The sequence below is a fragment of the Panthera pardus genome, unplaced genomic scaffold (genome assembly GCF_024362965.1).
Source record: "Panthera pardus isolate Hobbes unplaced genomic scaffold, ASM2436296v1 HiC_scaffold_5, whole genome shotgun sequence".
In the NCBI taxonomy this organism is placed as follows: Eukaryota; Metazoa; Chordata; class Mammalia; order Carnivora; family Felidae; genus Panthera; species Panthera pardus.
Genome location: NW_026526980.1, coordinates 17805309 through 17818904, shown reverse-complemented (window position 1 = coordinate 17818904; position 13596 = coordinate 17805309). Strand labels below are relative to the sequence as shown.

The following is a 13596-nucleotide window of genomic DNA, read 5'->3' as shown; positions in this document are numbered from 1 at the left end:
CTGCTTCGAAGTCGTGGGAGTTAGTAGATCTTGTTATTTCATGCATTAATAAAGAGGCATGTAGGTTAATATCATACATCTGACTTTTTAAAAACTTGTCCTGATAACTCCGTCTCAAAACAATTAGCTTGCTTTGCGATTCTGTGTGTGTTTGTTTTATGCATTTAAAAATGTTATTCAGAGAAAGAGTCCTTAGGTTTTGTCAGATGCCATAGGGGTCCGCGGCCCAGAAAAGGTACAGAACGCCTGCAGAGAGCTGGGGGGGTGGGGGTGGGGGGGGGCCCAGGCAGAGCTGGATGCCTCTCCTGACTCCCTTTGCCAATGCCGAGGGACCTTGGGCAAATTGCTTTCCTCCTCTGTGCCTCCGTGTCCTTACCTGGAAGATAGCACCTATCTCGAATGCTTGTTGGAAGGAACCAGCCAGGCTACCCAGGGGCACCAGCCCGTGCCCTTTCTTCCACTGGCGCGTAGGACTTTGAGGCCAGCTGGGCTTGTTGAGCAGGGAGTGGGGAGCCAGGCTGGCTGAGCTCTGACTCCCAGCTCCATCACCTGGGCTGGGCAATTAACCTCTGTGTGCCTCAGTTTCCCCTCCATAACTTGGAGGTAATAATGGCACCTAGGTCATAAGGTGTTGCGGGGATGAAATGAGTTTCTATGTGCCAAGGGCCCAGCACGGCGCTCGGCATTGGGGGATGTATAAGGTGGTCATTATTGGCTGCGTCTCACCCCTCAGGTTACGTTTGGGGTTCCCGGAGGGCCGGATCCGAGTCCTGCTCTCCTCTGCATCCCCCATAGTACCTGACACAGAGTCTGGGTTTAGGAAATGTGCCTGCTGCAGTGAGTGCTACTTTTCACGTGAGTTAAGGGAGAAGGGACACTTATTCTAGAGGTCAGGATCATGGAGGGCAAGTCGGATGCCCCCGCGGCCATAGTGGACCCCGGATTCAGCAAGGGGGCCACAGGGAGGCAAGGACAAAGGGCTAGAGCACACGTCACCTTGGGGTCCTGGGCACATAATGAATCCAGATAATCTAGTTGATAGTATCGCCCCACCACCCGCTCAGCCTGGCTTTGTCAGGCTTGAGCCAGATGAGTTTTTTCCGCTGCTTTCCAAGCCTCAATGTTTTCATCTGTTGAATGGGGACAGCTAGCGTGCATTGGGGCCCGCCATGAGCTAAGCCTTGGTTATGCCTCTTTCCATGCCCCGTCTGATTCTCACAACCACTCTCTGAGGCCACTGGGGAGACTGCGGCTCAGAGAGGTGAAGTAACTTGCCCAAGGTCACACAGCAAGTCAGCAGCACAGCTGGGGCTTGCCTGGGTGGTCTGGCTCCCAGGCCATGCCTTAAGCCCTGGGCACACCACCACCTCACAGCAGAGAAGTGTTTCTCTTCTTTCCTCCCCTCCGCAGGGACCAGCCCCACTTTATGTCCACAGAGGTGTTCTTTTTTTTTTTTTTTTTTATGTTCTTATTTATTTTTGAGACAGAGACAGAGCATGAGCAGGGGAGGGGCAGAGAGAGAGGGAGACACAGAATCCGAAGCAGGCTCCAGGCTCTGAGCTGTCACCACAGAGCCCGATGCGGGGCTCGAACTCGCGAGCCATGAGATCATGACCTGAACTGAAGTCGGACGCTTAACCGACTGAGCCACCCGGGCGCCCCGGTGTTCCCATTTTTAAATGGTGGCATCTAATTCAAAATTTAAAAAAATACCTCGTATACCAAGAGAGGAAGAGACACACAGAGGCAGACAGAGAGAGAGAAAACAACAACAACCCCCCCACCCTGCAAAAAACAACAAAATCTCAGAAACTTGTTTTTAGGCCAGTCTGCAACTTCTGACTTAACCTGTTCCACTTCCTTTGCCTGCACAGCAGCCTCATTTGGGGAGAAGGGGAGACCCAGAGAGGTGAGAGCATTTGCCCAAGACGACGGGGGGCCAGCGTGGGGCTGGGGGCCAGACCCCAACCTCAGCCTTCCAAGCTTTACCCACGACATTCCCCCTACCAGCCTCCTCCCCAGGCCCCAGCCCATGTGGGTCAGACCTTATTTTCAAGGCCGGCTCCTGGACTCTAAAGAGAAAGAAAGCTCATTGCAGTCTGATGCTGAAGGCCAAGGTCAGCATGACACATCTCAAATGCTCAGTGACCATCCCTGGATTCCAACAGAGCAGTTTCTAAAGGGCATGTCTGCCAGAGTCATTTTTAAATTGACGGGGACTAGAGCCTTGCAGAACTCTGGGGGCAACAAGGCATTGTCAGAAACCCTTCCAGTGATAATTTGTCCACTTGTGAGCAAATGAGAAGGGCTCATTTCTCTGGGCCCAGCTTGTCAGCCTGATACACCCACACTTACTGAGGACCTACGGGGTACCAGAAACCAGACCAGGAGGCTTTGCAGCCATGGTCTCATTTAACTGGTCCAGAAAACGTGTTACGACGGGTGGTAGCATTGATTCCATTTTTTAGCCAAAGAGACTGAAGCTCAGGGAGGTTAGATAAATGCCCAAGCTCAAATCCAGGCTTTTTGGACCCTCAAGTCCAGGCTCTTTCCCCCCCTAGCAAGGCATCTACCTGGAAGGGGTGGAGAGATCGCCTTCTTTGCAGAGGTCTGTCTGGGGGCCACAGCAGAGGCTGGGGTGGTCAGGGAAGGCTTCTTGGAGGAGGTGACCTTATACGAAGAAAGAAGGTGTATTAGTTTCTCATTGCTGTTGTGTGACAAATTAGCACAAACCTAATGACTGGAGGTCAGAATTCCAAATGAACCTTAGGGAGGCCACAATCAATCCAGGATAATGTCCCCATCTCAAGATCATAATCACATCTGCGAAGTCCCTTCTGTCCGTGTAAGATAACATAGTCACGGGTTCGGGAAATTAGGATGTGGGTATCTTTGCAGGCCATTATTCAGCTGACCCCAGGAGAGGACAACACTTTGAGGGCCGGGCCCATGCCTGAGGCACGGGAGGGCGTGGAATGTTCAGCAGGCAGCCGGGCTGAGGGGTTAGAGGTGGGAGGGGCTGATCAGGACCCACGCGTCAAGGGCACTGAATTCCGCGTTGGCGCATTTGAACTTCATCTTTTTTTTTTTTTTTTTGAACTTCGTCTTCTAGAGCAGTGGACGGCTCACACTTGGACGGCTGCGGATCTGGTGAAAATGCACACACCTTGAGTCAGTAGGTCTGGGTGGGGTCTGAGAATCCTCATTTATCACAGGCTCCCAGGGGCTGCAGCTGCTGCTGGCGGGCTAGCGAGGCTTTAGAAAAGGATCGCTCTAGCCTTCTCAGGCCTTCGTGGAAAGGATGTGGGCTGGGGCGGACAAGATGACTCTCGGGAACAGCTCTCAGATCTGTGCTCTTGACTCCCTTGTAACAATGTGGGCATATTTTTAGAGCTGAATTGTCTCTCCTTTTAATCTAACTCTTTGAAAATTGGCACCTTCGTGCGTGGGGTGGCGTGGTATTTGCTGGAACTTCCCCTGTCCCTGAGCAAGGGGACAGCTGAGGCTTTGCTGGATAGTTCACTCCTACATGGAGATATATCAGCGAGGACCATGCAGGGTCTTAAAATGTTGCTTCGCTGCAGAGCGTCAGGGACAGAAATGGCTTTAGACATCGTTGCACGGGGGGCTGTAAACTCAAAGGCTCAAGAGAGCTAGACGGGAGCCAAGGGTGATGGGCACTGTGCTGACTCAGAAGTACGTGTCCTGTTTGAGGGGGAGCAGCCCCAGCTCAGCCCCGCAGCCCTTGTATGAGGATGCGGGTCCGGCACGGCTGTATCCACCCGTCTTGCAAGCGAATCCAGAAACCTGGATGAAATTTTATGTGAAGGCTCCTATTTTTAAATGTTGATAATGAATTCAGATATTTTTAAAATACTGTGTGGGCCAAACAAGACATTTTTGTGGGCTGGATTCGGCCTGTTGGCAGCTTGTTGGAGCATCCACTTGTTTTACCGCGAGGGAAACTGAGGCCCGCAGAGGCACCTTCGGAAGGCCCCACGGCGCCGGCGGGAACTCAGGGCTGCTGACACGCGGTGCAGTCACCTTCCTGTGGTCTTTTGCGGCCGCTCTTCTTCGGGGAAGCCCCTTCCCATGCCCCTCCCCCAAACCTCATTCCCTGCACCTCTCAGAGGGTCACCCTGCTTCCCAGTCTCACAACAGCAAGCAGCCTGGCAGGTGGAAGCCCCCCCACCCCCACCCCGCCACCACCACCACCACTGCTGCCCCCAATCTGCCCTCAACCTGCTTTGTGACATGGGCATCCTAAGTCCTCACTGGGCTAACTTCTCATCTGCAGATGGAGGGCTCAGCGACCCCTGGAGTCTGTCCCGAGGCCTCTGGCCTTCTCCTCCCAGCCCCTGAGCATCCCGGAGCCTGAGCGTATTGACATTTCGCAAACAGCAGCTGTCACGAAGCCGTTTGCAGCCTCAGAGGTCCTGGCCTGCGTCATTTACACGATTTCACATGCTGGGTCTCAGGGGGCGTGTCGCCGAGCCCAGAGCCAGCAGCCACTGTGCCATACCTTATTGATTTGACATATTAGACTGATGGATTTGGGGGGTGGGGGGGAATGTTTTCTCTTGAAATGCCGTGGTGCCTTGGGATTTCATCTGATTTTGCAACAATTCCCCTCTGCTCCCCAGAAGGGTTTTATTTGTCCAGTGACTGAGATGTGCCGGTTCCAGGCTGCCTACTCCTTGGTCACATCCTACGGGACTAACAATGACGATGACAATAATAGTAACAGCTCACGCTTATATAACACCTGCTGTGCGCCAGGCACTGCCCTAAGCACTTTGCTCATCAATTTACTCGCTTTGTCCTCACTTTGCCTGCAAACTGGGTGCTGTATCTATCCCCGATTTTCCAACGAGAAAACCGGTTCAGTGGGAGCACGTCACTTGCCCAAGCGTCCCAGGCAGCGCCTGGCAGAGCCGGGGATCAACCCAGGTGGCCCAGCCCGGGTCCGTGATCATCACACTTGTTGCCCCGCCCCCACTTATAATTATTCTAATCGCCCATAATTATACTTAGCGGGAAGCGATGGTAACACTTAGCTCTTTTGAATACTTCCCAAGTGTCAGGCTTGCGCGATTTATAGATAGTGTCTCACTTCATGCTCAGGACAAGTCTGTTATGCCCATTTCTCAAATGAGGAAACCGAGGGACAGAGTCGGATGAGGCCTCTGGCCAAGGCCGTAGATGCAAGACACGGTTCCCACCCGTGATTTCCCACTCAGCCAGACGGGCCCTGGAAACTATCTTGGCAAGGGAGGGACTGGGGCGAAAGGGAATTTGTTCTTGCAAACCCATCAATTCCATCAATGGAGGGTCAGGGTTGATGTTATGAAGCTGTTTTTTAAAAAGGCAGAAAGTGCAGCTAACGGGATTAGCTGTCACCCCACGGGCCCTGTACCTGATGAGAAGCCATTTCATTTCTTCTGCCCCGGGAGGTCACCGGTTCTCAGCTGCAAATCGAGCCTTTCGTGCCAAGTTTCAGAGACCCGACACAATCATCTGTGTGATTACTGAGGCTTTCCGGGCGTCACCAAGGCAAGACCCCACCGTCCCGGCCAGAGGCTGCCCGCCCACTGTCCTTTCTGACTTCCTTTAGTCACACGCGTGTGCCTCCCTAACACGAATCGTGACGAGCACCGACTGCCAGCCAGGCCCTGTGTGGCGGTTCCAATGTTTTGTTATTCGAGTTCTACCTTCTCTCTATCTCTGTGTGCCAGACGCCAACATCTGCCGGCTGGCATTGGCTCCGTCTTTTTCTGAAGTCGACTCACTTTCTTGTACAAACATTCGGAAGGGAACTTTGGATCAGTGGTGCTTATGCTTGAGGGTGCATCAGCATCACCTAGAGAGCTCGTTACAACATACATGGGTCTGGAGGCCCAAGGGTTAGCATCCCGTGTTCCTGTGTGCTGCAGGTTGGGGGCCACACGGAGAATGCTGGCTCAGATCGCTGCTCTAATTGGACCCCTTGCCATAAAACGCGAAGTGTAAGGGAGGGCCCCTGCAGGAATCGGAATCCCCCAGAAGGTTCAAATGAAGGCGCTTTAATGAAAAAGTCCACATAGAGGCACGGGAAGGGCTAAGAGCGTCTGAGGCCCCCAAAAGCTGGCAACAGAGGCGAGCTGTTAGCACCAGCCTTGGCGGGGGGAGGAGAAAGGGTGGGAACAGTGTGAAAGCCGCAGATGCTTGGATCCCACAAACTTGGGATGGAGCCTCTGCCAGAGAAGGGGCTCCAGACAGGGAGCAGGGCAGAGAGAAAACAATCAGACCTTCCTCCTCCCACCCTCTGATTTCTAGCTGGTGCTCCTCATTGCTCAGCCAGAGGGCTGGGGAGTCTGGGGGTGCAGTTCTAAGGAGTCAGGCCCCTGAGGCCCAGAGCCGGGCAGAGAAGGGCGGAGAGCAGTGGCTCGGGGAGGGCGGGAGAGGAGCGGGGCTGAAGGAAATTGTCAAAATGTCCTTTGAGTCTGCCTGGGACCTGCTGAAGATTCTGTGAGCCCTCTCACAGTTTTAAATAATTAACAAGTGGTGGAAAGGTGTTAAGGACACATTAGCACCAAACGGAGGCTCTTTTGATCGAGGTGATAAGAATTATAAAAATAACAGAGAAGTGAATAGCTTTTTCACTTTTTGACTCAGACAATTCAGTGTTGTGGTTAGTGTGACGCCACCTCTCCCCTGGGGGGAAACACAGACGTGTAGATGGCACCCCCCAGTGTTACTCACTTGGGGTACTTAGCAGCTCACATCAGGCATCCGTTGGGGGGTTGCAGCTGGGGCAGGATGGGGATGTCAACCCCCTAGTCCAGAGGCGGGTGACGGTTGGAGGGTGGGCAGGCACTGGAGCAGAGTGGTCCCCATCCTTCTAGAGAGGGCCTCCTGACAGGTGTCCTTTCCTTGCTAAGACCCTTAGGTCCCCACTTGCCTCAGCAGCATGGGCCAAGCCCACCTTCCACGGCCTGGCTTCTGGCATCCTCAAGACCTGTCTGCTCTTCCTTGGGACCTCCTTCCCCCCGACATCTGGTGGCCAGCTGGCCTCAGGATCGCTGGGGACTGAAATCCACTCTCTCCCCCATCCCACTCAGTGGCCACCCCCTTGCAGGAACTCTGGCTCAGGAATTGTTTGGGATGCTGGAGAGCATGTAGATAAGGGCCATGGCCAGGGAACCCTGTGCCCTCAGACCCAGACGGGCCCCTCTGACCAGCCCAAGAGCAGGGAATGATATGATTTCAAGGTGGCTACTCTAGCCTGCCAGCTTACAGCCATGATGAATCCTGGAGTCAGAGAGGCCTGGGTTTGAACCCAGACTGTACCACTATCTGGCTGCGTAGACTAGTTGCTTAGTCCCTCCGAACCTAAGTTTACTCATCTGTAAAAGATGAGAATTTTCCGAGAATTTTCTGTTTGTCTGCTTCATTCACTAAACAGTACGTATTGGATGTCCCTAGGACATTCCCAGTGGAAGGAACAATCTTATAAAGGCAGAGATGTGGGAAGGACATGTTTGGAGAACAGAAAAGGTGAAGATCAGGACTCTTTGTTGTAAGTGATAGAAATTCCACCTCAAACTAGCTTAGGCAAAGACAAGGAATTCATTGGTTCATGTGATTGAAAGAACAAATGATGGGACGCTTCAGGCACGGCTGGATCCAGGGGCTCAAACAGCATCAGGCTCAAACTACCTCGTCAGGTTTTAGGAGGATGGGGGAAAGAACACACGTGAATGCCAGTGTCTGAGATCGGATTTCCTAGAAGCAGACACCGAGGTGAGGATTCACGTTCAAGGCGTTTATAAAGGAAATGCCCCGGGGGAGAGTGGTAGGGAAACTGGGGGAGGCAGGGCAGGGAAATCAAGCTGGAGAGAGTAAGAAGCCTAAGTAACCCTAGCCGGGCGTTGGGGATGCTAGTGCCTGGTTCTCCATGGTTAAACTTACTTATTTTCTAAGCATCTCAGCCCCTAACACCAACCTTACCTCTCAGCCTATCTGACAGAACAGAGCTGGATACTGTTGGGAAGGGAGGCGGGGGTAGGGGGTGGAGTGGGGTGGAAGCCTGGCCTGGGGCCCACGAGGGCAAAGATGAGAGCAACCCACCCCCCCACCCCCCCCGGAGAGAGTAGGGGTGCTTCGGGAGAGGCACTGAGTCAGTAAGCAGCACGGTGGTGAGGGGCGGCCTCCTCAAGCCACCAGGCCAACAGCAGCTGGAGGTGAAGGCTGCTGGGAGGGAGGCCAGGCCTCCGCGGGAGCTGCCGCCCTCCTGGCGAGGCTCAGCTCGCCCCACATCTCCTGCCTTCCTCCCTGCTGCCTCTGTGGGCCTCGGGCCAGAGAAGGGCCTCGGAGACTATGCGTGTGCCAAGCCAGGGGGTGTTTTAACAACATCCAGACTGCCAGAGCACATTATTCTCTTACAGAAATCCAAGGGATTGCCCAGGAGATGTGATATTTTTGTAGCCAAAGAAAAAAGGGGGGGGGGAGAAAAAAAGAATTTCTCCACAGCTCTCAAAGCCCGTTGTGCTAGGAATGATAGTGGGTGTTTCAGAATCTGGATTCTTTGTCAGGGAGCAGATAAGGACCGAGAATTTTCTGTTTGTTTGCTTCATTCACTAAATAGTACATATTGGATGTCCCTAGGACATTCCCAGTGGAAGGAACAATCTTATAAAGGCTGAGATGTAGGAAGGACATGTTTGACAGGTTTGGAGAACAGAAAAGGTGAAGATCGGGACTCTTTGTTGTAAGTGATAGAAATTCCACCTCAAACTAGCTTAGGCAAAGACAAGGAATTCATTGGTTCATGCGATTGAAAGAACAAATGATGGGATGCTTCAGGCACGGCTGGATCCAGGGGCTCAAACAACGTCATAGGACACAATCTTCCTCTATCTCAGCTTTGGCTTCCTTGGCATTGTCTCTGCTCTCAGGAAGGCCCTTGCCACTTGGTGACTCAGTCAGGTTCATCCTACCACTCCCCCAGGCTCAAACCCAGTAGAAAGGAATTTTCTCTACCAATAGGTCCGGCAAAAGTCCAGCGGCTGACTCTCGTTGAACTGACTTGGGTCATATGTCCATCTCTGACTGGCCAGGCTTTGTCCATAGTCCCTTCTCTAAAGCGGGGGCCTCGCTCACTGATTAGTGTGGTTTGGAGGGTAAGTCATGTGAGGTGTTACATTTTCCCCTGGCCACCCTTTTCCTCAGAAATGATACCTGCTCCCACAATTGTATTTGTCCCTCTTGACTCTGTCTCCTGCCTCGACCTCCCTCAAGCACTCCCGGGCTCCATTTCCAGGGGATCATGGCGGGGACATGTTCCGCCCATACAACAATGATACTATCGCACAAATGGAGCCCTCACTAGATGCTAAGCACAAGCTCTTTTCATTGCTGTGCAAATGCATCCTCACAGCATGACAGTATATGAAATCGGCGTTATTTTTATCTTTGTTGTACAGGTAAAGAAACTGAGGCATAGAGAGGTTCCCTCCTGAACCAATGACTAGAGTCATAGGGGCTATGAAGCTCTGACTGGCTACACAGGAGTCATGTGCCCAAACATGGAGCCAGCCACAACTGAATTGCACAGACTGAGAGAAGAAAGGGACTCCCCAGTGAAAGGATTGTAGTCAGAAGGGAGGGATAAAGTGGGGAAAACAGAAAATGCCCCCTAGACTAGGGGGCAAATGACGGCAACCGAATTTTGGAAAAAACTGGGGGGGGGGGGGGGGGGGAGAGGGAGCTGTGGCGGCTCAGGGAACGTAAACGTTTGAACAGCCAAACCACTGAAAGGATAGAGGGGCAGCCGGCGTTCAGGAAGAGCTGGAACCAGGCACTCACGCTGTCATAAGGCTCAGGTTCTCAGGACGCCTGGCTGGCCCAATTGGAAGAACTTGCGAACCACCCCCCCCCCCCCCCCCCCCCCCGTGAGTTCAAGCCCCACCTTGATCTTTTTTTTTTTTTTTCAAACAAGTAAGATGACTGGGGCATCTGGGTGGCTCAGTCAATTGAGCCACCGATTTGGGCTCAGGTCAGGATCTCATGGTTCATGGGTTTGAGCCCCACGCGGGGCTCTGTGCTGACAGCTCAGAGCCTGGAGCCTGCTTCACATTCTGTGTCTCCCCGCCCCCCCCCCCCCGCCCCCCCTGCCCCTGCCCTGTTCGGCTTTGTCTCGCTCTCAAAAATAAATAAACATTAAAAATAAATAAGATTACTTAAATAAATCAACTTAAAAAAAAAAAAGGCTCACACCCCGATTTGAACACCCCCCCCCACCCCCCGCCGTCTACTTCGGTGCTTCCGAGGGCGCGGATTGCTACAGGGCAGGACTTTGATTGGCCAATTCTAGGCCACGTGATCAAACCCGACCAATCGGCTCTGCCCAGGAAGACAGGGCCGCTTTAGAACACCGCAGGTCCAGGGGAGAGTCGCGAGGTTGAAGCTGTGGCCACGGGAGTAGCAGTTTCTAGAAAAAAAGTGGAGTAGGGTACAGGGCCGATAGAAATGTAGGGGTGCGCTCCTAGCTGCGGGTGACAGAGAACTTGGCCCCGAAAGCTTCGACGGTGGGAAGCCCTCGGGGCTCGTGATTGGCCCCAGTGGTGTCACCACTGCTCAGCAACTACAGTGGCAGCTTCATCTTAAGGCGGGTACCCTCCTGGCCATCAGGTGGCTCCCTGGCGCAGCCATCTACCAGGTGCGAAGAGAAAGTGTGACCGGGACGCAGGTTCCTCCCTCCCGTCAGAACGGGCCCACAGAGGGGTCGCACGCCACTGCCCACCGGTGAGCGTCACCGGGCTGGGGGAGGGGGCGCTGGCCTCCACCAACTTAGGTTTGGGCACCTGCGCCAGGCCTGGCACGGAGGACGGGACGCCGTGATCAGCTGGGTCACGGGGACCCACCCTGGAACTGCGGCCCTTGCTCCAACAATTCGGACCCCAGCCGCGGGGCGTGGTGTGGAAGGTACACGGGGCAGGGCCACCCTGCGGCGTCCCTCATCTCACGGCCGCTCTGCCTCTGTCGTGCAGGGGTCCTGTGGCTGTCGGTGGTGTCCGAGGTGCTGTACATCCTCCTGCTGGTGGTCGGCTTCAGCCTCATGTGTCTCGAGCTCTTCCACTCCAGCAATGTCATCGACGGGCTCAAGCTCAACGCCTTCGCAGCTGTCTTCACGGTGCTGTCCGGTAAGGCGGAGGGCCTCTGGCGGTGGAGCCTAACCCTGGACCTCCGGCAGAGCGGAACGTGGGTGCTGGAGCCGCCCCCGGGCCGAGTCCTGGCTGTTCCCACCGGGTGACCTTGCGCCCATCACTCCGCTGCTCTGAGCCTCCGCGTTACGGTTTTAAAATGGGATTTGCGCGCTCGCGTACTCATTCGGTGGTTGTTGAATATCGTGTGCCAGGTACCGTGCTAACAATAAGGACTGGGGCTTTCCTAACGGAGGGACCGTTCCAGAGCCCGTGGAGTTTAACAGGTGTGGGAGGGAGAGGTGGGTTAGCCTGACGTGTATTCAGGGGATGACCACCCCACGCCCTAGTGGCGGACTGTGTTTGTGGGACAGGGCACAGGGAGGTGGTGTATTGGAATGAGTGGATGATGGTGTCTTCCATAGAGACATGAAGGGGGGGCCGGTTTTGGGGTGGCCCGCACATCACTCATCTGCTTTGGCTTATTTGCCTTTGAGACAAACGTGTGGAAGCTGGAGGGGAGCAAACACTTCTAGAAGCTCAGCTACCAGTGCGGGGTGGGCAGAGACGGTGCGTGAAGGCCACAGAGCCAGGGGTTTTGGGGGCTTTAGGGGGAACAGGACGGTCAGGACATTATGACTCAGGGAGCCGGAGACAGAAGACTCCAAGAAAAGGCCATTGGATCAGGTGGCCAGGAGCCCAGAGTTGTTTCAGCAGATCCAGGTCATGAGGGGTTAAGCAGGGAATGTGCCAGAAAGGAGCAAAAGGAGCCTCCAAACCATAACTTCAGGCAGCCTGACAGATAGAGTGGTGGCTTGGCTGTGCAAGACATCTGTTCCTAAAAAGCCAAGTGTAAATTGAATTTCTATAAATCTAATCCTATTCTTCATGCGTTGGAAGAAGCCTCTATTTAATGAAACCGAAACGAGGCGCCTTTTGGTAAGGGACATAATCTCCCCCTAACTGAAGTATGTGTGTACAACAGAGGAGTCCCTCAAAGATTGAGAGCTGCATCCAAGAGATTACAGCACGCTCTGCAGATGAAAACACGCGTGACTTCTCAGGATGTGGAAATCTGACCATCATAGCAAATGAAAGAAAAGAGAAATAGAGTGATCGTCATCGCCAAGGGTCGGTTTTGGTTCCTAGCTCTTGCGCCGCGGACGATTCTGGTCCTGTGTGTCCTGTTTGGGGGTGGAGTGGGGATGGGCGGGGTGGGGCATGAGACTTGGAAAAAAACCGAAGAGTTTGCTTGACGGACAGCTTGGGGAAGACAGTGCAGATAGAGGGAACAGCATGGACAAGGGTGGCATATTCTGGAAACCTTGAGTAGTTCAGAATGACAGGAAGGCAGAGTAGGGAGAGCACAATTGACAGATGAAATCGGACAGCTGGGTGAGGGTCTTGGTGCTTTGCAGTGATCCTTAGATGTTACCATGTAGCTGACCGCACTGAGAATCCAGAGCAGAGGGGGATAACGGTCAGGTTTGCATTTGGCGGTGAGGGTTCGGGCTGCGGCGTGGACAGAGCAGAGCAAGGGTGGAGGTGAGGAGACCGGCCCGGAGGTGAGAAAAGATGAGGCCCCACCCGGGTGCGGGGTCAGTGGGAATGCGGGACGCGGGCACACACACCCTCCAGCTAGGAGGCGAAGTCAGGAGAGCCGGGTGGGCCCGGAAGACAGAGAACCCAGGTCAGCTTCCTAGTTTGGAATCCACACAGTTCGGGGGCTCCATGAGCCTGGTGGGGAAGAAGTTCCATCTGTAATTCTCTAACTCGTAACGGACACTTAGGCTGTCCTTCAAATGTGAGTGGAGGCAAACTCGCGCGTTAACGAAGAAGCACATATATTCCCATGCCACGTGCTTGTTTGAATGTTTCGCTAACTAGATTTCCATATAAGGGGTCTGCTTTATAATCCCACGTATTTTATTTTGTGTATCCGGAGACGCGATTCTCAGGAGGGACCTATAGGTCCAGATGGCCAGAGCCCCTGATCTTGTGTCCCGTGGCTGGCATCTGGGCAGGGACGGGATGGGCCCGGACCCCCAAGATGGGGAAGGTGGAAAAAGCAGGTAGTGGGGGTGATGGATCCGATCTGAGCAGGTGGGGTGTGATGTGCTGTGGGGTGTCCGGTCTCCTCTCTCTTGTTAGCGGCTTCACCTTTTCTTTCCTCTCCCCACCGCAAGCATCGAAGAGTCCCCTTATCCCAGGCACCCAGCCCTCCCCCTCAACCTGCTCATTCCAGTCACAGAACAAAAGCTGGTGGGCGGCCCAAGGCAACCATCCCCAAGTCTTCAAGCAGACCTCTCTTGGGGTAGGAGGTGGGGGCTCCTTCCCCTGCCTCAAAGGGCTCATCAAAGCTTTCACCCCTTATAAAGCCTGCCCCCAGAGGCCCACTGCTGAAGAAAATAAG

General features: G+C 54.0%; 1 protein-coding gene across 5 annotated transcripts in view; it reads left to right on the top strand.

Moving 5' to 3' along the window:
* Positions 1–13596, top strand: part of GSG1L (GSG1 like) — a 208295-nt gene that overhangs the window by 119154 nt on the left and 75545 nt on the right. For 3 of the 5 annotated variants that reach the window (XM_019431914.2, XM_019431913.2, XM_019431915.2), the window contains exon 3: positions 11031–11183. The exons of the other annotated variants lie outside the window; for them this stretch is intronic. In XM_019431914.2, the coding sequence (XP_019287459.1) occupies positions 11031–11183 (153 nt within the window). The remainder of the gene's footprint in view (positions 1–11030; positions 11184–13596) is intronic. 5 annotated transcript variants of the gene reach the window in all.